The sequence below is a fragment of the Euprymna scolopes genome, chromosome 41 (genome assembly GCF_053919585.1).
Source record: "Euprymna scolopes isolate OS-2025 chromosome 41, ASM5391958v1, whole genome shotgun sequence".
Taxonomy (NCBI): Eukaryota; Metazoa; Mollusca; class Cephalopoda; order Sepiida; family Sepiolidae; genus Euprymna; species Euprymna scolopes.
The window spans coordinates 42,368,592-42,396,387 of record NC_136522.1 but is presented as its reverse complement, the minus strand read 5'-3'; the positions used below and the strand labels follow the sequence as shown (position 1 = coordinate 42,396,387).

At 33.8% G+C, this 27,796-nt stretch overlaps 1 protein-coding gene and 1 pseudogene across 1 annotated transcript in view; one reads left to right on the top strand and one right to left on the bottom strand.

Annotated features, from left to right (window-relative positions):
* Positions 1 to 27,240, bottom strand: part of LOC145266484 (uncharacterized) — a 61,723-nt gene extending 34,483 nt beyond the window's left edge. Inside the window, exons 1-2 of the mRNA XM_080122201.1 lie at positions 26,896 to 27,240; positions 6,381 to 6,548 (exon numbers count right to left, since the gene is read on the bottom strand). Of these exons, the coding sequence (XP_079978327.1) occupies positions 6,381 to 6,548; positions 26,896 to 26,953 (226 nt within the window). The 5' untranslated portion in view covers positions 26,954 to 27,240. The remainder of the gene's footprint in view (positions 1 to 6,380; positions 6,549 to 26,895) is intronic.
* LOC145266809 (U2 spliceosomal RNA) lies at positions 13,383 to 13,515 on the top strand (annotated as a pseudogene).
* Positions 27,241 to 27,796: the final 556 nt, after the last annotated feature.

The window sequence follows — 27,796 nt, the reverse complement described above, 5'->3', positions numbered from 1 at the left end:
ACATAAAGTATTTTGTATTCCCAAGTAGTCAACGATATGATAATAACTAAGATAATGTAGCTTAACTTTGGTGATCTACATAAAGCATTTGGTATTCCCAAGTAGTCACCCATCTGAGAATGACCAAAACACTGTTCCTTTACTTTGGTTAACTACATAAAGTATTTTGTATTCCCAAGTAGTCACCCATCTGATAATGGCCAAGCAACTTGTTGCTTAACTTTGGTGATTTACATAAAGCATTTTATATTCCTGAGTAGTTACCTTTCTGATAATGACCAAGATAAGGTTGCTTAACTTTGGTGATCTACAATAAGCATTTTGTATTTCAAAGTAGTTACCTGCCGGATAATGACCAAGGCAATGTTGCTTAACTTTGGTGATTTACATAAAGCACTTTGTATTCCCAAGTAGTTATCCATCTGATAATGGCCAAGCTCATTGTTGCTTCATTTTAGTGATCTACATGAAGCATTTTGTATTCCCAATAATCACCCATCTGATGATAACCAAGACAATGTTGCTTAACTTTGGTGATATAATTTGATGACTCAGGATTACTTGATATATTTACATGATTTTTGGAATGTTACAAATAATCCATTTACCTGATTTTTGAATCAGCAGTTAAGGTATATTATAAGCATCTTTTTTAACAGAAAAATCAATAAAATACATTAAATTATATATTAAAAAAAAAAAAAAACGTGAAAATGTCACTAATTTTTTAGACCCCCCTGTGCAGAAAACCGGCCAGATGACCAACTTAGAGTTGACCATTTGGGCCAAAATTTCAATATCTTTCACCTGATAGTCTGAACTTTAAAATGATACCAAGTTTGTTGAGTCTGTCGAAAGATTTTAGCGGACATACAAACACAGACTAGCGGGGCTACCCGGCATTGCTCGAGACCGTATATACAATGAGAAAATTGAATTGATTTTAAATATATGTTATTCTTAGGAGTGGGGAATTTTTAATGTCTATGTATCATTTTCTATTTTGAGCAAAAGAGTATTTTACCTACCTAGGACAGGTATTACATGTATGAAATAATTGTATCTTACCTAGGGAAGGTAACTTACAGCATGTATATGAAATAATTTTACCTTTGCAACGACGAGTAATATACAACATATATTAAAATAATTTTACCTACATTAAGACGGGTAATTTAAATGCATATATGAAACAATTTCACATACTTTTTTGACCTCAAAATGGACATTACTCTCTCAACCCAACCCCAAAAGAAAACTCAAGAGCACGTTCTACCACCCTCATTTAATCCAGAGTGACGCTAGTTATTCTGCTAGTATATATTTGCCCCTATCTCATTCAATCTCAGGCAATGCCAGGAATTCTGCGAATATATATTTCCATGAATTTCCTTCAATCCCTGATGATGCCGGGGATATTGCTAGTATATTTTCTCACCTATCTCATTCAATCTTGAGCAACACTGGGTATTCTGCTAGTGTATATGTGCAGCTATCTACTACAATCCCGGGTGACACCAAGTATTCGTCTATTTTGTATTTGTACCTATCTTATTTAATCCCAGGCAATGCCAGGTATTCTGTTAGTATTTATTTAAGTGTGCCTTATTAAATTCCGGGCGATGCCTGGTATTTTGCTTCTATATATTTCCATCTATCTCATTCAATCCGGGACGATTCAGGGTATTCTTCCAATATATATTTCCACCTATTTCACTCAATCCCGGGCGACGCTGGGTATTCTGCTAGTATATATCTCCATCAATCTCATTAAATCCTGGGCGACACAAAGTATTCTGCTAGTATATATTTGCACCTATCTCATTCAATCCCAGGCGCCCGTGTATTCTGCTAGCATACATTTGCATGTATCTCATTCAATTTCAGGTGACTCCAGGTATTGGACCTATCTCGTTTAACACCATAATTCTTGGATATGTTACTAATTTTGACAATCATTTTTTATGATTTAACCCACAATATCCCCCACCTTTTACTAAAATAATAATTTTGATACATTGTAATGAAATAAACAGCACAGACAAACATACTAATCAAATAACACACATTTCATAATTTTATATAATTCTTGGATATGTTACTAATTTTGACAATCATTTTTCATAATTTGACCCAGATTAGCACTCTGCCATATTAATAAAAGAGTAACTTTGATACATTGTCTGGGCTTTTTATTTCATTACGAACACCAATAAAATAACTCACATTTCATCATTTTTAATATTTCCTGAATAAGTTATTAATTTCGACAATCATTTTTCAAAATTAAACCACATTATCTCTTATAAAAATAATAACTTTCATACGTTGTCTGGACTGTTTTTATTTCATTACAAACACACCAATCAAATAACTCACATTTCATCATTTTCCCAAATTCTTGCATATGTTACTAATGTCGACAATCATTTTTTATGATTTCACATACATTATTGCCCCCATTTAACTAAAATAATAACTTTCATACATTGTCTGGGCTATTTATTTCATTACAAACACACCACTCAAATAACTCACATTTCATAGTAATGTTAACTCGTAAATGGTTTCTGCCATTTCTGGGATTGACTTCATATCCCCCACCTCACTGTTAAAAAATGAAATATAGTAATGTTAATTTGTAAACGGTTTCTGCCATTTCCGGGACTGAATTAATATCCCTCACCCCATCCTTAAAAATATACATGAAATATAGTAATGTTAACTCGTAAAGGGTTTCAGCCATTTCCAGGACTGTCTTCATATCCATCAACCCACTCTTAAAAATATAGAAGAAATATAGTAATGTTAACTCGTAAACGGTTTCTGCCATTTCCGAGACTGACTTAATATATCCTCCACCCCACTGTTCAAAATATACATGAACTAAATATACATGTTTTTGAAATTAATACATAAAAACATTAACATGTTTAGGGATTAGGCAACCATTACTTCAACATGAATTCCTGAGGGTGGCATCAGTCTCAGCATTCCAGTGACTTTAATTTCCCCTTCCTTTACTCAGGATTACTTCATATATTTATGTGATTTTGGGAATGTTACAACTAAGCCCCTAGTGTGCACTTGATCCATTTTCCTGATTTTTGGAAACAGCAATTCAGCCATGTGATTTTTGGAATATAACATCTTATGTCAATTTTTTGTCTCAAAATTAGTATGTCACTCTGGATTATAATAACATGACACCTTTTAAAAGCGGTTAATATAAGTATTAAAAGTTGCCATCAGAGAGACCTGACGCCATATCCGGTGACATGACTAAGCATTTTTCCAAATATGTATAAACAAGAAAAAGACCCTTAAACTTAACACACAAGGTGGTCAAGTGGGTGATCGCTCTTGGACTTTTGAAAAATCAAGCTTTGTATACTGTCAGAACAGATACTACAGTAATCCCACGCAATGTCGAGAATGACTTCGCTTCTTTCAGTTTTGCTTCTTTTTTTTTTTATACTGAAAAGCCAAAGAAACACATCAGGAGTGAAAAAAAAAAAAAAAAAAAAAATCACAAAAATTGCGTGTAAAAGTCACCGAAATTAAAGATACACTCAAGCTCATTTCATAAATTTTAGATATTATAATCTACGGAGCATATAAAAAGTTTTAAGAATGAGTGACCCCACCGAGCCCCCCCCCCAAGCCTTTGCTGGAAATACACAAAAAATGCACGCACACACACAAACACACATTTTCGCTTATATATATATATATATATTAGCAAAAGTACCCGTCATTGACTGGGTTCAAAAAAAAGCCTACAGAAAATGGACTCTGATTTATGAAAGTATGATAGGTTATGAAAAGGAAGGGTTGTAAAGAGATAGCTTCGAATTTCGGGGTATCAAAACCAAAGCAAATATGATGAAAGTAAAAATAAAATAGATAAACCCCATAATTTATCATATCATACCTGTTTACACTGAAACACTTATCACAATATTCTGTGGTATAATTTTGTGTGTGTTAAAAAACCTTGTTAAACTTTAACATATTTCCATTCTATGGAGGTCAGGCGCGAACGAACACCACATAATTTTATTATACCATATTTCTTCAAACTGAAAGATAATTATCAATGTATACTTACGCAGATAGATATGAAAAGTCTTTATTAAAGTTTGTGCCTATTTCCATTCTATGGAGGCTAGGCGCGAACGCAGACCCCACAATTTTATTATACCATCCCTATTTAAGTTAAAACATACTTATTAAAGTATTCTTATGTACATCTATATCAAAAACACTTGTAAACGTTTTTTTTTTTAATTTTTAAATTTTTAATTTCTATACTTTGTGGACCAGGCGCGAACGCAGACCCCACAATTTTAATGAACCACTGTTCTGCCAGATCAAACATACCCATTCCTGTGTCTCGATACATCTTCTATCATTATATGTAATCAGTTTTTTAAAAGTCAACCATATAGGAGCCTATTCGTAACCAGACACACACACACACACACAGATATTCAGCTTTATATTATAGATATATAGATAATTTCCTCTTTCCTTTTTCTAAATTTTTTCTGAGGATTACGATCAATTACAAACTTAATTTTCAGTTCACCAAAAAATTTTGTAAAGTATTTTTAATGACTTAACATTGGAAATTAAATAAAAAGTAACCACTTTTTAATTATAACCTTCTACTAAATTGATCCCTCGCTTTCAGATTGAGTAGCTGAAAATGTCATGCTCATTAGGTGTCAGATGACCATAATAATTACTGTATAAATTCACAAAAACGTAAATGTTACCAAAGGCGAAATAAAGTACTTTTCTTCCTACCTGGATCTTTTAATAAAATTTTCAAGTTCAATACGTTTTTTTTTTTTTTACAGTATTTTTGTTTATTAAATTGTTACGTGAAAATCCAAAAGCACACATACCAAAAATTTATAAGAAAGAACCAAAAGAAAATTAGATAATTCAAATTTTTCTTTAAAAAACAAAAAAGAAAACAAAAACAAAAAAAAAGAAAACAAATAAAAACAAAAAAAAGAAAACAAATAAAAAAGATGTTTACATAGGATATTCCTCCTGTATAGTAGTAAAAAATAGATCATAATTTTTAATTGGGTTTTCGCATGTCATGTTGTAAGCTTTGTGGTACATGGCTTCATCAACACAAGACTATTTCATGTCCCGTACCAATTGCAAGACATATTTCAATTGTCTTTTAGTATGGGACCAGTAGGTTTCTATAATGTTGGTGCAGACGCCAGTCACTGGATCCAAAACCTTTTTAGAATTGTTAGCAGTCCAATGTTCATATCCACCTTTTTTTAGGTTACTGTAGCTCTTCCACTCAACTGTATATACTGTAACCCCAGAAGCTACACATTCCATAATACTTTTGAAGAGTTTTGGCTTACTGGTCTGGTATTTGTGGTAAATAACTGATTTTTTTGCAGTTTGGTCATGTTCACAAGTTCTGTCTGTGTATACGGCAACACATTTTCTTTGGTAAAATTTTGGAAAATATGCTATTCTTGGCCATTTTGAGAATAGGATATTATACGGGGAATTATCACCTGTCGCGTGACACCTTATAAACATGATGACAGCCACTCTATCATAAAGTGATGGATCAATTTAGTAGAATGTTATAATTAAAAAAATTATCCCAGAAGTTAAAAGTCATTAAAAATACTTTTCAACATTTTTTCGGTAGCCTAACAGTTAAGTCTAATTGATGATAATCCCCAGAAAAAATTAAGAAAAACTGAAAGGGGAAATCATTTACAGTTAGGGGGCAAGTTCATTCATGTCTGCTAAAAATATAATTCTTTATTCCAACTCAGACACCTGTAAATGTTAACACTTAAATGTTGAAAATTTTTATCAATTTCATAAGGGGCCAGTATTGTTTCTGATCATATATGGTAAACATTGTCTCAATCTGACAAAGTTTTTAGCCAGTCTAACCAGTATCAAAAGGAAAGTCCAACAAATTAAATTATACTTACGTCATCACAAAATGAAAAGAAATATTAATACAAATTAGTCCTGATCAAGTATTGATATTTTTCACAAATTACTATATGGGTCTTACTTTTAAAATCAACCACAGCAAATTTATATGTTAGATATCAGCAGATATTCATGATCATCTCCAACTTCCAGCGCATCTCACTTTTGACATTTGATGCTGAGTGACAGTCACTCCAGATTCTAGTTTTCTAGTCCCCATAATTAAGTAAGGCAAGGAACAGATTGGAAAAAAAAAAAAAAAAAAAAATGTGGAGGGGGAGAGTATATATCTATAGACATAAAATACTTTCCCCATATTATAAAATAAATAAAAACATTTTTTTAAAGAAAATAAAAATAAGCTACCCTTGAATTTTACTTACAGCTTTTATCACCCCACATAGATCCAAGGTCAGCCAGCACAGAAACTGTCTTATACTTGGCACACTTATTGTCAGTCTCTTCACAGTCGGTACTGTGGGAAGTTTCAAATTTATCCAGACACTCCGATGTGGCTAATGTGTTACAATCATGGCAAGTCAAGCTAAAACCTAAAATGGAAAAAGAAAACGTTTTTTTAGGTTAAGAAATAATTCCTCTACAATTAATATTCCCTAATGAAGCATCCTGAAAGACGATAGAGATGAGAGAATATTCCTCAAAGGAATCCTTGTGTGATAAAATAATATATCTGCATTACTATATCGATTAAACACCAAATTTCAAAATTATTAAAAAGAAATGTTGAAAAACTTAACTGTTCAATTTTTAGACAATTTTTTTTCCATGTTCACCCCAAACAAGACACAGTGTCACTTTGATGTAGAGGGTTACTATCGGGAACATAAGTTGCAGGGATACTATATAGGGAGTCGAGCAGCAAGATGTTAGTTCACATTACACTTGAACTTCTGCATGTCAGTTCAGTTGGGAAAACAGGAACCCAGAAGGGAGTTCCAGAGTCTGCAGTTCTGGGGAAGAAACTATCAGAGTAGAAGGCCTTCTTAGATCTAGGGATCTCTGTGTAGGGGTGGGATTTTGCTGATTGTCAGCTTTGTTGGGGGCATTTACATTGAGGGGGTACAAGGGCTTGTAGTTCGGAGTATCCACCATTAAAATACTTGCAGAACAGGCAGAGGGATGCAACATTTCGTCGATGGAACAGAGGTTGAAGCTTGGTTCAGGACCTATTCGGTTGGCAACTCTCTTTTGAACCCTGTCCAAGAGCGAGAGACTATTAGCAGGTGCACCAGCCCAAATGAGACAATACTCCATACATAAGTGAATGGTGGCCTTGTAGAGGTACAGGATACTTTCAGGCATAAGTAACTTTCTAGCACGGTAGAGAGAGCCCACCTTCCTCACAGTGGCCCTGGCAATGCTTTTAATGCATCTGTTCCAACTCATGTTCCCTGTGAATGTTATGAGTCTTTATTCAAAATTTCTTAATGGCAAGATTGTAAACAAGATTATTTTTATATCTATAATTTTAGAATGTAAAATTTTTTTAAAATAAACATTTATTTATTTATGCTTTTTTTTTGTTGCTTTTTTCACCCCAAACAAAGCATAGTGCCACTTGGATGTAAGGAGCTACTATTTGGGACAAAATTTGCAAGAATACTTACGTAGGGAGTTGGGCAGTAAAATGTATGTTCATATTACAATTGAATTTCTGTATGCGAGTACAGTCAAGGAAGCAGAGGTGCGGCAGGGAAATTCAAAATCTAGCAGTTCGAGGGTAGAAACTATTTGAGCGGAAGATTTTTCAGCATCTACAGATCTCTACAGTGTAGGGGTGGAATTTTACTGTTTGTTGGGTTAGTCAGGGGTATTTACATAGAAGGGGTACAAGGGTAAAATTGGCACAGGGAAGCAACCTTTTGATAATGTGACAGAGGTTTGAGTACGGTTGACAGTGTGGAACCTATCAGGTAGGACACTCTTTAACCCTGTCTACCAGTGAGAGACTTGTAGCAGATGCATCAGCCCAACTGTGGCAACAATACTCCATGCATGGGCAAATGGTAATCTTGTAGAAGTACAAAATACTCTAAGTCATAACTTTCTAGCATGTAGAGAGAGCCCTCCCTTTTCTGCAGTAGGTTTGGAATACCCGTGATATATTTGTTCCAATTCATGTTCCCTGTCAATGTTAAGCCAAGAAGTTTGAACAAAGAGCTTTCAGGTAGAGTATCATTAGCCATGGCCATCATTGGTTAAAAAGATTTCTTGTAATTATTAAAGACTGGAGGTCTTCCTCTAGGGTTTCAGCCATTTCCTTAGATATCTGCTTCCCATGCTGCTATAAAACTACATATTCTATACTTTTTGCATATTATGGTAAGAGAGTTTATCTTCTAGTCCTTTTAACTTAAGGCAGAACTTTAAAAGTAGATATTTAATATCTATAGTTATTATCTTTATTGGGTAGACATGCATTATCTATAACCTTCAAGAATAGTATCAGTTCATGTTTTTCTTCATTTCTTGTGGCATGCTATCAACAGAAAAGTGCATATGTTTCACAGTGAGATTTTCTAATAGAAAGGCTGCATGAAATGGCTTTTTTATATGTAAGCATTATTTCAATTTGAATAAAATCTGTAATTTTAGAAAACCAGTACAAGATTATTTTAGTTGGAGTGTAGGGTCGATGTTTACACACCGACATCAAAAGTCAAAATGCATAAACACGTCTGTACTTATATAGTTTACGCATCCTAAATAAAACAATTAGATTTGGGACCAATCAGAAAACTTTCTGACTTTAATTGAAATGGTCTCTGTGGAAGCCATCTAAACTCTTTAAAAGGGTCAGATTTTCTTTCAATAAACCAGTGGAGCCCCAGTGTCACTGGCCCTTCCCTCATCAATAACGCTCTCCACTCACATGAACTTTATTAACAAACACACAGACACACACATAACTCATGACTTGTCATCTGACAATCTATATAAATTTTATTAAAATACTAGACCACCCGTGACCCGTTGGGTCAGTACGTTATATTAGCTATGGAATTCATGTATGAGCGTGACACTTGTGGCATAAAGAAAATAGTTTTTTTTTACATAACAGAAGCATTTCTATGAAAGTATATTAAAATGAAAAAAGAATATAGATAGATTTCTATGAGTCGTTCTGTTTATTATAATTGTTATTTTTTTTTAAATTACAGTTACTGAATTATAAGTGGTTGGTCATACTTATAGGTAAATATGCACTGAACAGGTATCATAATCCTTATTATAGTTAAATTCAAATTTTGATATATCATCTTTTAAATGAAATTGTTAGTTGAAAGTACAGAATAATAAAAAAAAACACTCTCCACATGTTAATAATGGCTTTTTAAATAGAAAATGAAAATAAAATGTAACTTTTTTCATTTAATTTAAGCAAACATTCAGTACCCATTGTGTAAAGGAAAACACTATTTAATGTAATAGAAATGTGTGCATTTACCGATTCAGCTTTCCGTTTGGAAATGTAAGCAGACGACTTTAAAAAACATGGGAAGAAGAAAAAGAAATTTTTTTGTAATAACGCCCTCTAGTAAAAAGGTCTGCATTAGTTAAGGGGGATAACTCTATCCAGTTTTACATCGCTCTCTTTTTCTCTCTCTCTCACACATACACGTAACTATTTCTCGCGTACGTAACGAAAACAGAGGGAGTAGGAGTGTTGAAATCTATTAGAGGGAAAGTGAGAGGTGTTTTCTTTCCATAAATTGTATAGGGTAATATTTCATATTATTAATAGATTCATAGATAAATAGATTTTATAATATATATTATAATTATCTATGAATCTATGTATTATTTGTATATATAAATAACTATTTGATCAAATTAAATGAAATTGTTTGTATTAAAAGCGATATAAAAATTCCGGAATTGGAATAACGGATTGAAGACGTTGCTATTTACGCATGCGCAACCGGATGTTGAAAACCGGAAATCTGATTGCAAACATACAAGATCCATAGACTTTTAGTATTATATAGATTTTCACTCTTCCCTCTGAAATATCTAAGTAATCTAAAATCAAATGAACATTAAATCTCATAAACAACTTTCAATGAATCATCATAGATAAAATGAGCAGAGAAGTTTGGAATATGATTTTCCTGACTCCTGAAACTCATGGATCTTAATTAATCGATCCAGACTTTCTCTAATGACTCAGCTAATGAACCCCTTGTTATTACAAGAACATCAAAAATATTATTTTGTTTTGTTCAGCGTATGGCAATGTCTAGTTTTTACACAACACTAAAAACATTTTCACTGAAAATATTTAAAACATCAAGTGCTTAATTGATATTAACCGAATTATGTACTCTGTTTTCTTTCATTTACTCAACTCTTTCAAGATCTTCCATTAGGAAAAAAAAAAAAAAAAAAAAAAAAAAGACCCCCCGCCCAAAAAAAAAAACATGTCAACTGAGTACCTGAACTCCTAGTGTGAATATTGATTACCAGAATTTTATGAACAGTTTTTTTCCAAGAACTTCCTGTGGAATACATCACCATGTCACATCAATACTGAATTTCGAAAGCTCTGTTCATAGAAACTTGAGAGTTTGATAAAGATGCAGATAAAGAAGATCAGGTTATATTGTTCAGTCATTAAACGATGTAAGCAAAATGTGTGTGTGTTCATCACATAAGAAAACAGTTATTAAACGATGTAAGCAAAATGTGTGTGTGTGTTCATCACATAAGAAAACAGTTATTAAACGATGTAAGCAAAATGTGTGTGTGTTCATTACATAAGAAAACAGTTATTAAACGATGTAAGCAAAATGTGTGTGTGTGTTCATCACATAAGAAAACAGTTATTAAACGATGTAAGCAAAATGTGTGTGTGTGTTTGTTGGAGACAGGACGGTCTGCCGTGTTTTAGACGATCCCGTCCCCATGTGTATAATGGTGAAATGGTTGTATTTAATGGTAGAGAAATTGAAAAGGCGAAAGGTCGCATAATGAAGACGAAAATATACCGTTATATATCAATGAAACAAATGAAATTTATTTGCATAAATATATACAGGAAAGAGATATAGGAAGCGATAGGAAGAATAAGAGTTCATTGAGAGATAAGTAACGTTACTTGCGGTGACTGTCTAGTCAGGACGCGGTGGTGGCTCATGGCTCCCACCGGAGCGGTGGTTCATCACATCTTGATTGAGCGTTCCGCAGAAAAGAGGGTGAATTAAGAGAAACAGGAAGTGACGTAGCTAGGTCGCTCTTCTGAGTTAAAGGGCGATAATTGAGTTAGGCTGAGAGTGTTCAACTTCCACATCTTCATCATATAAGAAAACAGTTATTAAACGATGTAAGCAAAATGTATGTGTGTATGTGTGTGTGTTCATCGCATGAGAAAACAGTTATTAAACGATGTAAGCAAAATGTGTGTGTGTGTTCATCACATAAGAAAACAGTTATTAAACGATGTAAGCAAAATGTGTGTGTGTGTTCATCGCATACGAAAACAGTTATTAAACGATGTAAGCAAAATGTGTGTGTGTGTTCATCGCATAAGAAAACAGTAGTTCGAAATAAACTTTGTCTAAGAAGAATCAATTCCCAATCGATATGGTAACTTTCCATGATGAGAATTGAGAAGCATATTTCACGGCATTCTTGGTGAAGCTGTTTTACATCTTAATAGGCGTATGTGTTGATCACGGGCACTGGTGATGTTTATTTGTAGAATTGCATCCTGGATTGTTTGAATTTTGGTGCATAACGTGCGCAAAGTCATGTTGGATGATTTAACGTCTCACAAGGATGGAGTTTCTTAGAAACGTGTTGAGCTGGAGAAATCTGAAGCGAAACTGGTTGGATTTTTGCAGGCGAATCCTTATATAGAAACGCTCTCGAACATTCCAGCATGCTTTGTGTATCACTATGCATGGAACACAATGTAGTTCCTTTATTGCATGTGTGCGGATGAGCAAATTGCAACATTGTGTGCTTGTGCATTCTGATAAACGTAGGCATTGAAACGGTGATTACTATGAAAATGTCTCTGCTGAGGATTTGTTCTGGCTATATGTAGCAGTTGCTAAGTGTTCATTTTTCTGTCTCTTTTTAATCAAAACTCATCCGGTAATCTCATCATGTAATAACATGCCATAATATTATTCATAAAAAGGACTGAGACTAGCAACATCACATCTGTGAGACAAAAGTTGCAAAGAAGAAAGGGTGTGGTCAATTAGATACAGATACGTTTCTGCACTTTATCAAGAACCCTCAAATGGGACAAAGATTCTACAAATTTGTTAGCTTGGCTGCATTGTGTTTTGTTGGGGTTGGCAGATTTGTCTTTAACTTACAATGTAGTATTGGATTTCAACTCTCAGATGTAAATTGAGTCGGAAAGATTATTTTCATCGAAAATGCTAAGTACATATTAAGACAAAAAAATATGTGTATACAGCAGTCTTAAAAAAAATCTAGTGAATAAGAAAGCAATAAGAACAAATAGTGAATTAATATTGATATGGCTGGAACGAAAACCAAACTTTTGAAATATATAATTTGTAATTAATTTGTATTATTTTTTATACTGAACTAAATTTGCTTCGAACAAGAAGTACAAATATTTTTTTTTTTAGATTTATACTAAGACGTTGCATTTCTCTCCAGTTTTTATTAATGTTCTTAAAATTGTACAACTAATTAGAAAGCAATTAAAAATATTTGATTCTTACTTCTTGGACTCATTCGAAGCAAAATACGAACATGTAAATGGAGGGAATGGCTGCAAAAAATCATAAAGTGATCCATGTTTTTTTGATATACAAGATGGGCAATTTTGTTGCAGTTAGGAAACTTTGTAAAACTTAAATTCAGAAAAAAAATCTAAAACTTATCAAATCTAGCATAAAGTAAGCAATTGTGTGACCATTTTATTTGTTTTCTCTCTCTCTCTACATATCTACGATAATAATTTGTATTCTTGTTTGTTCACAATTTGATTATTAGATAGAAAAGGTACACTGTTTCACAAATTAATTTTAATACTGAAAACTTACCTTATACACTTTTATTCTATCATCCATATATATATATATATATACTTATTCAAAGAAAATCTGTTACAGGGGTAAATTAATTTACTTATTACATTAAAGAAAATCTATTTTGATAATTAGCTCCATGTTATTTATGGTTTATAGTAACAGAATTGTTTTAATTGTTTTATTTCGGAATATTATTTAACAATAATATTTTTTATTTATTTTTTAATTCACCAAAGTCGAAATACTAAAAAAAAAAAAAAAAATAGAAGTTATTTCTGTTTTTATAAAGTTGCAAGAATAACTGACTAGAAATTTAAATTAATTTGGCTTAGTTAAAAATAAAATATTGCTACTTGGCCTTTTGGCCGAGATCAAAGTGTAGTATCTGTTCTTCAGATGCGGCACTTCTATTTCTTGTTCTCTTTCAGTGGAGGAGAAATTCTTCACGACTGAGACAATTTTTATTTTTGTACCTTTTCTCCACACTAAAAAACGACCCTGGTGTCTAACTCTGTCCCGTGGGGAGACATTGTAAATAGGTACTCTTCAAAAATAAATAAAAAGGTAAACAAAAGATTAATTTTATTTCTACTGGCATTTAATTCTTTTGTGCAGAGGCTGTCTGAATTCTCTCAATTTAAAGATTTGATTCATAGTAAATACATAAATATTTACTTAAAATAAAAAATAGGGGAAATCTTTCTAGACCGAGTCAGCATTTACTAAATTTTTTTTTTTTGTGGATAATTTTATTTCCACAGAAAACAAATAAAAATAATTTGTCAACTTTTTATTTGACTGTCTGAATTTTATTTCAAAAAAAAAAAAAAAAAAAAAAACTGAAAAAGTACCCATATTAAATATATTGTTTCTAAATTGGATATATTTCTATGCGTTTTTTAATGTATTAAGTGTATTTTTTTTAACTGATTGAAGTTTTCAATTTTCTCTTTCCATTGTTAAGAGAAATTTTATTTGGTGCATGATCGTTGTATTGGTGAATTAATTTAGTTGTTAATTTAATCTTTTTGGTGGGAGAATATTTTTTTTAATAAATATGACACTAATTTTCGACATCCATAACAAAAAATAAAATTAAAATCAAATTAATTCATCATACTTTTTTGCTCTATATTAAAGAGGAAGGACCAGAGCTTAAATCACATATTAACATTTATTTACACTGAATAGAACGGAAAAAATTTGATTTGAACATCACAATATAACCAAAAGATAAAAAAATGAGAAATTATGCCACAGATATACAAAACACAGGTCTTATAAAATATTAAAAATATAGGAAAAAAAAACTTAATACAAAAATATATATCTTTTTAAATTTTTGTTCAATCATTATTCAAGTGAAATATAAAAATAAAATTCTTACTCTTGGCTTGAAATATTATGAAAAAGACAAATATTAAATACAGAAAAATTCCATATTTTAAGCAGACAATACCTAAAACAATTAACTTCTAATTTGATGTGTAACCCATTAACTGACAGAATTTCCTTTAACATTAATTTTCAATATCGTAATTTGTAGCCTGAAAAAAGTAATATTTAAATTATTTTTTATTAAATTCCTGTTTATTCTAGGAAATATCAGTTTTTTTATTCCTTAAACTAAGCTTTTTTAAATGTTAACTGAATTCTTAAATTAACTTATTTTCCATACAAAATTTTTATATGGATTAAAAGTCACATTTTTATTTAATATTAAAAGATTGTAAAATGTGCCGTGCACAAAGAAATTTAATTAAAGAAGTTAATTCAATTTTTACCATATTTTTTGTTTATTAACTTATGTGAAAGTGCAGAATAGTAAAGTAAGCACTCCCCTTACTATACTAAGAATGGATTTTTAAATAAAGTTATTTATTCTTTCTGCACGGTCCACAACCTGTAGAAGTAACAAATGTTTTAAGTATTTAGTATTAAGTATTTAAAAATTTTGACATAAACAAGAACACAATTTCGAATATTCTCTCAAAAATCAAATTGATCAATTTCGTTATTTTTATTTTATTTTTTACAGACATTTAAAATATCTGTGCATGATGTTGCCAAGCTAATTAAAAACTTTAATTTCAGTAAAGTAACTAGCCCTGACAACATTCCAATTATAGTGTTAAAAAAGCTTCAACCAGAACTAGAAGTAGCCTTATCCTGCCTTGACAGAGTTCAAAATAGACTTTGTAGCCTAGTGGGGGATGCTCTTTTCTCTTCCCTGCAACCTTTTTTCCACAGAAGAGATATTGAGCGCCAGTCTCTGCTTTATCATTATTTTCATCTGAGCTCCAATCTATGCCGCCCCCCCCTCGCCAAACTTTAACAAAAAACACTTATCTAGCTGAAACAACTACCAATAATTTCGCCCACTCCTTATCTGTGCCTAAACCTAAACATAGATTCCATGAACAAAGCCTCTTTCTTAGAATAGCACATCTTCCATTTGCTGATGAACCATTCCCCTTAAGTAATCCAATTTACCAAATTTCCACTACTAACGATTATGATCGAAACGGCGTGTACATCGTCGCAATATATGTTGTCCCTTTGACTACTGTACACTCTTTAACCCTTATCCTCGAGTGGCAACCCATTTGTTTGATGAGAGGAAACTAAAACTTGTCACTATGGTTTCAAATGATCTAAAATAACAGCAAGTTAATTCCAAATATTTTTCATATGTAATATCTCCCCTCTTTTGGAAAGAGGGTACAATTATGAATATCTCCAGTATCAAATAATCTTTATATACTGTGAAATTTACCTTATGTATGAAAACCAAAGAAGGGAGATATAACATAGGAGAAAAATTTGGAATTCTCCCCTTGTTGTTATTTCAAATAATTTGAAACCATAGCAGCAAGTTTTTGTCTCCCCTCATCAAGGCAATAGGTTTGGGGTTAATATCAGATATTTTGTAATTCATATGCAAAACTAGGAAAACAAATGATTATGATTGAAACATTTCATGGGTGTAAAAACATGCCAAAAATAGGCTCTGGATGATGGATGATCCCCTTAATGTGTAAACTTAAGGGAAAATGTCACATAGCACACTACACAATTCAGGTCATTACCTTTTCAATGAGCCTTCATTTGTTAAATTCTTATCAATAGTCGCCAAGATTTGGAACTTATAAAATTGCCAAAAAACGGTGGTATATATATATATATATATATATATATATATATATATATATATATATATATATATATATATATATTTTTTATTATTCTTTATGTAAATACATTCATATCTTGCTATGATGTGCAGACCGTTTCAATCATAATAGATCTCATCAGGCAAGAAAAAGTAAAAATTCAGAAATTAAAAATGGTTCAGGACCATTTTCAATTTTAGAGAAGGTAAACTTAGTCATGACTGGAGCAAAGTTAAAGATCTTATGGATTTAAAATTAATTACAAAAATCAAATTTTATTTGAAGAAGAGGTAAAAGATATTTTTGGAGAAGGATTAGAGGGAGTGAAAAAGGGGGGGAGTATAACAAATATATAGAGGGAGGTATGAATTCACTAAGAGAAATGGAAAAGGGAGAAAGTTGACACATAATAAACGAAGGTGTCAGAGAACAATATTAACGATTTTATAAATCAAGAGATTAAACCTATCTAGACTATAGAAAAAAAAGGGGGAGTAACAGAATTTGGTCAAAAAGTCTACCTATGAAATGTGACGTTTGTCATTCAATTTTATATTTATTTTTTAACTATATCTTTCAATTTGAAGTTATCACTGACTTTTTTCAGTTATATCAAAATTGCATATTTATTTACCTAATTTATATCTTAAGTTAAAAAGATTTAAGCTGATTGAGTAGTTGTTATTCTAGCTTTTTAGTTTCTATATATAGACACATATACACACACAGACACATATAAGACGCACAAATACATATGCGTACAAACACATACAGATATACTTGCACAAACACATGCTATAGAATCCATTTCAGATCAGGAGTAATGGTCAAGCCCAAGAGCTTGTCAAAACATGGAGCCTCCCCAAGATGAGAGCATTCATTTCAATTGATGTCAGATGGGGATCAGAATGTTGATGATGTAAAGACAGAAGTTTGGTTTTAGATATATTAAAAGTAACCAGCCACTTTTTTCCTCAATGTACTACATGCTCAAGATAAGAGGAGAGAGAATCAGAGAGAATTTTGTCATTTACGGTCTTGATGGTAGTCAGAACTTGGTCGTTTAGTCATAGACGGTAGTACCGTCAGCATAAATGTCTACGAATTATGTTATTTCCAAGGAGCACCGCGATCACAATCTCAACATCTACAGAGGAAGTAGATTTTTCTCCCTGCCTTTTCTGTACTACGACTACTCCTATTAGATACCGGTGACATCTCCACACATCCCTTCTTTACTGGGTTTGTGCTGCTCTTAACTGGTTAATATACACATACAATAAGATTTACACTTTCTTATTTCTAAATAATTTTTTCCTTGCCGATATCCGCCACCATTGTTTGGATGCAATGTAGACATTCTTCAATTCGGATATTTGCATCTTCCACCATTAAATGAACGGTTCCACACTTACAATCACGTTTAATCCTGTTAAGATCTGTTTGTGTCTTTCAATTGTAAGCTTGTCTCTTTTCTTCCCGAGATTTTCATCGATGGCTCTGATCTTAGTCTTTCTTTCTCACTAAATCTTTCTCAGAGTTCATATTTTAAATCCATTTCTTTTTTTTTTTGCTACTTCTTTTCTCTACAAATTTGCTATCAGATCATGTATGGAGGACTTGTCCCATTTAGGTTGATGAATCTCTGTCCAATTTGAGGGTTCTTGATAAGGTGCTGAACTATATCTGTAATTTGATTGGTTCTACCGTTTTCTTCATCTCTGCAACCTCTCTCTCACAGATGTGATGTTGCTAATCTTTTTTTATAAATGCTATTATGGCATGTGTTATTCAATATCGTCCGATCTATTTCCTGCTTCCTTTGTTCCAGCTTGTTTGACTTGTTAGTCTGTCTGGAGCAATTTCCATAAAAAGATGCAATGCTCAGTTTTTAAGTAATGCTAGAGGTTCCTTATTTGAGATTTTTCTGTCAAATCACCGGCAACTGTTTGCATATGTCTGCACCGATCACCTTTAATGCGATGAGAACGCTATATTAAATATGAGAAAATATTCACCAAGTATTGAGAAATAGCTACCCATCAGATTTTGGTAATATTTGCCTGTAAAATGCTTTGTATCACAAAACAATGTTACATGATAACCCTCTGTAATGAAATGTATCGCTAATAAAGAAAAAAGAAAAGAAAAAAAAGCTGCCAAAAGCACTCTGTAAAATGATGAATACCTTTGTTTTTTACCGCTATAGATACAAGATTATTTTTTACTTATCTACTGGTGTTATACTGAGCACACAGCATTTTAACTATTTATGATTAGGTAGAATCCAGTGCCATAAAACTGAATGGGTTAATGCTCTAGTTTCTGACAATTTAGTTCTTACAGCTTGGAAAGCATCTGTTTCTCATTCAGTTCAAGCTTTCAATTGACATTGCTAACACTACAGAAAGTAGATTGGAGTTTAATTTAATGTAAAAATCTATCATCCCTAAAAACTTACATAAACTCTTCGAACTTTCAATTGCTGTGAAAGGTTCCAGTTTTTTAACTTTTATTCAAAGTAGCTAACATGACGGCCTAGGAAATCTAACTCTGCTAAACTGAATATACTCTTAGCTCAGAAATCGTTATTGTCACAAAGGACTTAAATACTTAGCGACAATAACCTAATGATTTATAAGCTTATAATCTAAATAGGAGAAGGAAGACTTAGATAAACAACTTACATTCTGTAAGTTTCTTTGTCATATTATTTGGATTATTCTAACTTCTGTTCTCATCTTGAATTTTATTTTACATTTTGGTCGATGTAACCTATGAGCATCTTTATGTATCTGTCGCTACACGAGGAAGAGAGAGTGCAAAAAAATAAATAAATAAAAATAATAATATATATATAATTTTTTTTTTCATAAGTGATGGTATGGTCCTTAACAAATTCCTCCATGCAATTCCAAACACCACCGCCGAATGGACATGCCACACCATGAACAATGTCATTGAATCGGCATGTTCCTAAGCAACAGTGAACAATCTCGCCGAATCGACATGCCACAATACGAAATGCAATAACGCCAGACACGTTATCAGAGGAATGTATTTCAACCCCGAATCACATATTGACTTGTTTATTATAGTCATTGGGCAAAACTAAATTGTCACTTTGGGGTAAGATGGGCGAAGTTCATTAGTAGACTTGATTTGTAATCGAAAAGTACTGGGTTCACTTTTCACCACAGGTAGGCCGACAGGTAGGAGTGTGCCGCATGTTCGGCACACTCCTCCCTGATCTTGAGATCACACAAATGACAATGCTGGGCAGGCCATTTCCTCCTGGTACTTAGTCTTAAGGGTAAAGGCCCAGGAGCTTCTTCAGTGATACCTGTGTCTACCACATCATTAAATTCTCCCGGCTCTGGATCATTGGGTGCGTCATCTTTTGAGGAGCATTCTTCATCTGATTGTTCATACAGCAGTAGGGCTTTGTCATCTGATGAGGTGAGTTTATCACTGATTATGCAATTATGTAGGCATGCTAGGCACACATCCTTTATCTGACGTGGTGTTCCATCAACTGAGATAGAGTGTTAGCTATTTATTTTTCTCACTGTTCCTGTGCCAAACTGTGTTGTGCATCTTCCCCGTGGATCTTCATCCAAACTGCATCTCCCTCCTTGCATGGATTACCAACTCTAATCTCGGGCATCACTTTATCGATATCCTTGACACGGATCTTATAATTGTATAGTACATTCGCAGGTGCTGTCATGGCCGTTTTGTCCTTAGGCGTGATTCTAAGATTGCTTCTAAGATCGTGTACTTTGTTCTTACCGCAATGCGCTTTATTGTGCGATGAGACCTCTCAATTATTCCGTTTCCAGAAGGTACATGGGTGCACCAAAATCGAATGTGCATGCCCCACATCTGTGTAAAGTTAGCAAATATCTTTCCACAAAATACTGCGGCATTATCTGTGAACAATTTGGTTGGCGGCCCCCTTTCACAGAAAATAATTTGCAACTGTTTAATGATGCTAGCAGAATCCTGTCGGTTCAATTGCCTCCAAATGGCAAAATGGCTAGGGCCACAGTGTATCAATATTAAATACAACTGAGAGCTGAAATGGGTTATATCTATAGCAACCCTCCAGGTTTCCGGGACATCAAGCCTACCTGGCATCCAATGCACCGGAGCTGGATCTATAGATTGGCATTCTTTACAATCCCCAACCACCGACCACACTTCAGTTTTAGTTATTAGTGAATTTACTAACTTAACAAAGTACCATGTCCTTTTCACACCAGGATGTCCACTAGACCGATGAATTGTCTGTATCTGAGACACGTGTTCATGTTCAGCAACCATAGCATACACAAGTTCTATGGGTCCTGTCACTTTACAGATCTCATTTAACCACCGCTGTGGTACTCGAGTAAGTTGGTCAGCTCTTATCATGAGACTTAATGAGCCTTACATCAATTGTTAGTGCACATTCCGAGGCCAAATCTCGGAGCGTGGAGAGGCAACGCCTAATTAACATTTCCAAAGCTGCTTTGGTGTGCACTCGTCTGTCTCGATGTCAGTTATCCACCAATATACACAGGCAGAGTCCATTCGTAGATGTATGGTTTTGGCTTTCAACTGTAATGCAAGGTTGACGCCTCGCAGCACAGCATCAAGCTCAGCTAAATTTGTGTGTTTATCTTCATGCACTGCTCAGAGCTAGCTTGCATCCTCTGCCACGGAACCATTGTTTTCCACAACCACGCCTGTAGCAATGGAACTAGCGTCCACCCACACTGTAACATCTTCTCCACAGACACACCAGTCACTTTTCACTTGATCGTTCTGGGTTGCTCTCAAACAAATGCCTTTGATCATCTGTGCTAAAATAGGATCGCGCATTTCATCATCCCATCTAGTCGTCATATTTGCTCTTCATTTTACAAATGCTGTGGCGACGCATAATCAGCCACACACTGGAAAATGACCAGTCAGTTTCCCGAACACTGAAAATAGAATTTGGCAAGTAAGTCTATCAGGCACTGCTGGGAGGTCACTTCCACATCGCCAAACAATTTTCCGTGCTCCTCCTGGACACATAATCCCAATATGCGTGAGCCCAGTCTTACTTTCCAGACCAAACTTCTCCAAATGTTTCTTAACACGAGTTGCAGAATACATACTTTCGTTCACAAAAATATTGTCAATATACGAAGACATAGCCGCGTTTCCTGGCTGAGGATGGTATTAACAATGGCCTGCATTATTAAAGGAGCAACGTTAAGCCCAAATCCGAGATGGGTGAGACAATATCGCTGTCCCTTGATCTCTACTCTTTGGAACGGCCACAAAGATTTGTCAACATGTACTTGCAAATAAGCTCGGCGTAGATCCAATACTGTAACGTTTGGTCCCTGTTGTCGCCATTCCTTCAATTTTTGTAAGCAAACATCCGCGTTGGCCGTATGAACATCCACATACTTATTTAGCTCCCGATAATCCATAACAAGCCACACTTTCTGTTTGTTCTCCTGCACAACAGCCATGAGAGGAATTAGACATTTTTGGGGAGCCAAGCTCATCCTCAGGACATGGCAGTAGCCAACCATTATCAATCCACATCTGCAGTTCACCATCATATTCCTTACGAGTTGGTGTTGGGGCTAGATACTCTGCAAGTCTATTTCTCAACATAAGTGGAGGTTTGTTGCCAGCCCATTTCCACGATGTGGCCCACTTTCAAATGTTCTGTACATACTCTGCGGAGAAGTCAGGCTTGGTAAAGTTATAGCAGCAAAATTGGTCTTGCTGAAATGTGGAAAGGTCACCTCACCTTCACTAGACACAGCTACTCTTCCCAGTTGCTGGATTGTGTCGAACCCAAGCAATAAATCAAATCCCAGTAAATATCCATCCACAACTAGACTTCTAGGCTAATGCTCTGCGTTGCACCAAGGTTCACTTACACCATTCTTATTCTACAGCAGCTAAGTGTGCTTCCATCTTCTGAGAGCACTGGGGTCATTTTCCTTGTCCATTCCTTGCAACACGACTTGCGGACCAGTGACTGTGTGCATGCAGTATCTACTACAGCTATATGCGGTAGTCCATTGATGTGAACAGTGATAACCGGCAATGCGCCATTTACACCAGTTTGGGAGATGAGATTCTTGTCCCCATGCTCGTTTCCCGGACAAAATCTAGCACTGTGCCCTCGCCGCTTACATGGGTAACACGTGATAGGTTGTCGAGGATTGACACTAACATCTCTTCCCATCGCACTATCCAGTAGACAATCACTTGCTCTAGGAGTCCATTACACTTGTAACACCGCCGTGAAGTGTCCGTTTCCTTAGATGTAATTTGTGTTGACCGTACAGCTAATGCAGCTTGCTGTCGAACTCCTGTGTAGTTCTTTAAAATAGCATGAGTGTGCACCAGAACGTGTGATAGATCTAGGTTTTCCATCCGTGAGGATGCTCGTAACAAGTCTTCCGCATGCTCCAGCAATCCAGCAATGAATGCACATTGAAGGCATTGATCTGATACGCCGTTAAACAGGACTGCAAGCCTGTGTAGTTCTGCCAAAAATACATTGAGTGTTTCACTTGGTTGGAGGCGGCGTGCTGCAAACTGCTTCCATGCAGCGAAAAGATCCAAAACAAACGCTGTGTACAGAGTTTTCTTTATACACTCAAAATCGGCCCACTTTTCATCAATTAATTGCTGGTACATAGCATATGCGCCGCCCGACAAGCGCATCGGAATGATACACTTGATGTGCTTCACTCCGCTCAGCTGACATATTAGTTCAGCTTTCTCCAACCACTCCACTTCTGACTGTCCAGGTTCACTACCATCAAATACAGGTATTAGCTCGGATCGAAGGCCATGATGGCCGAAATAGCTTGTCACTACACAAGAGAGAGAGAGAGAGAAAGCGCAAAAAAAAAAAATAAATAAAAAAATAATAATATATATATATATATGGACTGCCACACCACGAACAATGTCATTGAATCAACACACACGTTCCCAAGCAACACTGAACAATCTCGCCGAATCGAGACGCCATGATACGAAATGCAATAACGCCAGACACGTTATCAGGAGTGTATTTCAACCCTGAATCACTTGTTGGCTTGTTTTTTATAGCCATTGGGCGAAACTAAATCGTTGCTTTGGTGTAAGATGGGTGTAGTTCATTAGTAGACTTGATTTGTAATCGAAAAGTACTGAAATCGCTTTTCACCGCAGGTAGGTCTGACTGATGCTTGTGCACTCACGCGCATGCTCAGCACAGAATCAAGCACAGAATTTCGAATATGTAAATATGCATGCAGTAATCTGTAGTAAAGTGTAGTGATAAATAATTTGTACAAATATATAATAAATAATTTGTACAAATATATAATAAATAATTGTACAAATATATAATAAATAATTGTACAAATATATAATAAATAATTGTACAAATATATAATAAATAATTGTACATCTATAAACAATGATAATGTTAAGGGTCCAAAAATTCATGCAAGAATTTTCCACAAGGATCCATGGCATAGTGGATACAGTACTTTGTAAAATTCACCTGTAAGTGATACTCTTCTGGAGATTGAAGATTCAATACTCAGTGAGAGCAATACTCAGAATACAATTGCAAATTACGAAACTATTATGAATCGTCAAGTTGAGAAACTTCATTTTTGTTCACTAAAAAGAAATTCACGACTGATGGGTCCTTTTTATTTTTTTGCGTTTTTTTTTTTTTTTTTTTTTTTTTTTTGCTTGTGATCCGCATTCCATACTTTGTCCAAAATCAATTTAACCTCAAGATAAACATCCAATCTAATTTGAAATATATTTCATCCATATATCACTGAAATGTAGCAACAGTGTTTTTCAAACCAAACTGCATTTAATGGAATTCAAATAAAACTAAAGAAATGATGACAATCTTAGACACGTTTACGGTTTCTTCTGGGTGTATCTTTATCTGATACGCAAAAGTAAAATCTACCTAAAAAATTTGGATAATATTATTCAGTCGCAGAAATTACTGCAAACTCAATACAAATCATCCAAATTCTTTATTCCTATTTGCTACTTGAGGCTCTAATCTGACAATATGCTGTCGAATACTAAACTATGCACATCGTCAGACAATGAACATTTTGTCTATGAACATTTACAAACAGGAAAATAATTTTTAAATTTTATTTCTTATATAAAAATGTTTTCTTATAAACTTTCATATTCTCATTCATAAAATATTTCTGATCTAAAATGTTTAAAATGTTGTTACAAACCTGCTTTGTGCAACTTGTACAAATCTGAGTGGACCAAAAATGAATGGAGAAAAAAGAAAAATGTCCGCAGCCTTATCTCTTTATATGCCTGCAATGTTACCACCTGATATGCAAATGAGATGCTCCTGGTTGGAGATAAAAGAGGCCTGATTTTTCAGAGAGGGGTGTTCATTTTGGAGTTGGATTTTGAAGAAATGAGTTCGATCAGCAGAAGTGCTTTTGAAGTTGAGAGAGTAATAGCAGAGAGTTGAGTTTTTAAACTAAGAAATTTTGGCAGCAGTGTGTCAAATCTAACAATTGAGACTTGACTAATTTAACCACAAGCTATTTTAAGTGGCATTTGTTACGTGTGACCCATCTATCCTTTCAACGTTTCATTTTTTATGCAGGTCTGTTTTATATATATATATATATATATATATATATATATATATCTCCGTCCATCCATCCATTCATTCATTTTCTTCCTTCACTACAACAATAACTTTTAACCTAATATTTATATTAAACAGGTGTGATCGTTGGTTTTATTCAAAGACACTCCAAAAGGGACCTCTAGCAAAGCCAGGAATCATGCTACATATGTGCTGGTTTTGGTTCTATTACTGAGTAAAGTGGTCAAAAGGAAATACTACCCCCCCCCCTCCATGTTTATAATAAATTTTATTTTGGTGACTCTCCAACGTGATATGAATATGTAACCGTCCGATATATAAACACTTTTCTCAGTAAATGCATTTCGGTTCATTTTTCTCATTTGCCAATATTATTGTCAGTGTAGAGGTCTCGGTACATTTCCAAAGACGCAACCATCGTCAATATCCTTTTCAAGTCAGGAGTCACAGCTAAGAAAGGAGGGGAGGACACCCTTAACTGTGGGTCCTCCTTTTTAACTTAGTGGTTAAGAAAGACAACAGAAACATTCATCAGAAGTTAAGTATTTGACTTCATTCAACGACTATAAAGTACATCAACGTGCACAAAATTTTGCTTTTGGCAACTCTAAAAGCAATTAATACTGAAGTATTTTATTTTCACCATCAGATTAAGTGTGATCATAAGGTGGATCATCACACGGGAATCCTACCACTGTCCAGACCCGCCCCCGACCGCACACACACACACAGAATAAAAACAAAGAAACATTTCATCGACCTCTTGTCCTCCATTTGCAGTATCACCACCCAACCCTTCTGCAAAAGCATAAAAATACAAACATGGTCAACAAAAAACAAAACAATCGTTTCGAAAAGAAAAATAAAACGGATTCATTCGCCGAGACATAGCATTAGTAAATTCAAACTAAATATTTGAAAGATCCTCGATCAATGTACACTGGTTGTCCAACCCGCAAACGGTGTTTATTCCGAAAGGCATTTTCTTATTCTCAACCTCCCCATGTTAAGAACGCCTTTTGGAATAAACACCCTTTGCGGGTTGGACAACCTGGCCTCACTACATACAGTTAGACACATGATCGGTTTTCTTGGTGAGAAAATACAGTTTCATCTCAACCTCATAAAAATAAAGAGTACCTCCGCTTTATTAATTATATTTTTTTTGGTATCCGTGCTGAAATAATAACGTTATTTAAAAAGCCATTCTTAACATGGGGAGGGTGTTTTGTACCTATTCTGTACTTTAACCTTACAATTGAATAAAAAAAAAACTTTAATTAAACTTGGAAATACGATTTAAAAAATAGTGCGGATCAGTAAGTGCATTAGCAGCATTTTTTTTTTTTTTTTTTTTTATGATGACGCATAAAAATAAACGATAGATTTAATGATGACGCATAAAAATAAACGAACCTACTCAGGTTTGTTTATTTTTTATACATATTGTGAAAATATAAAATAAGATTGTTTGCTTTGTTTTTAATATGTTTAATGCATATTTAATTAGTACTTATGTATTTATGTTAACGCTATTATTTAGAAAGCCATTCTTAACATGGAGAGGGGAGAATGTTTTGTAATTATTCTGTGCCTAACAATTTAAAAGATCGTAAACTTGAATTTAATTTAAAAATACTATTATTTTTTTTTTTAAATAGCACGGTGACATAAGTGCATAAGCACCATTTAATTTATTAGCCATGTTTCTCCTGGAGTTGAGATCGCTTCCCAGTTTGAAGGATAATAAAGAACAAAGTTTATGCGACAATGAACACCGAAATTCCGTTTAAACTTTTTTAAAATTCACTAAATCTACGGATGGTCAAAGTGTCACGTTTAATGAAAAACATAGCATTAAACAATTTTTCCTGGCATTTTTTTTAACTAAAATTTTTTTAAACAAAGATTAAATATTTAATTATATTTGGAGTTAATAATACTTAACACACTTTCTTCTCCATAAATTCCACAGGTGTGTCATTATGTATGTAAACAAAATCAATTAACTCACCTTTTTGAACGAGTAAAAACTGGACAAAGATTAAAAGTAAATTTAAACGCACCATCATTTTATCAATTTAATTTCAATTGATAAGAAACTAAAAAGTAATAATAAAAGTTTCTCCTCTTTTCTTTTTTTTTTAAACACAAAGTTGAAGGTTGTTTTGACAGGGCGACACCTGGTGGGCAGGTGAAAAAAAAATCATTCCATTGCTTTTTTTTTTTTTTTTTCGTATCTATTTTTTTTATGGCTGTAAAAATTATTTATATTCAAAATAGGAGGAAAGAATAATATTTCGTTTAAGATACTTTCAAAATACTTGAGATGAAATATCATGGGTTTGAGAGTTAGGGAGGTTGTAAGTAAAAATTGGACGGGAAGAACGAAATAATTAGGGAATACTAGTTTTTTATTATATAGTATTTACACACACACACACACACACACACACACACACACACACACACACAAACAAACAATCCTGTATCACAAGTTCAATAAAATAAAGTAAAAAGAAAATAATAATAAAAAACACCAGAGTGTCCGATCGTGGATTTTACAGGAGCTAATATTAATTATTTTATTTTTAATCTCTTCGAGGTACCCGAGTTTCATCAATCTGGTTATCCTGGAATTAGGAGAAAATGCACATACATACGCATATAGGATTATTGTTCAAATCAGTCATTTTAAGTAAGCCTTTGAACAATAAAAACTAAATATTGATTATATGTATGTGTGTGCATGCGTGTACGTGGAATACTAAAGGTAAACTCTTAAGTAGGTCTTCATTTTTAGAGACAAACATGCATGTGACAGACATGCACAAAAGCGTTGGGTCTACTTATGGCAAAAAATGAGTTTGTCTAAGGGCTACAAAAAGACGATGGCAGAATTGTTCAGTGAGTAA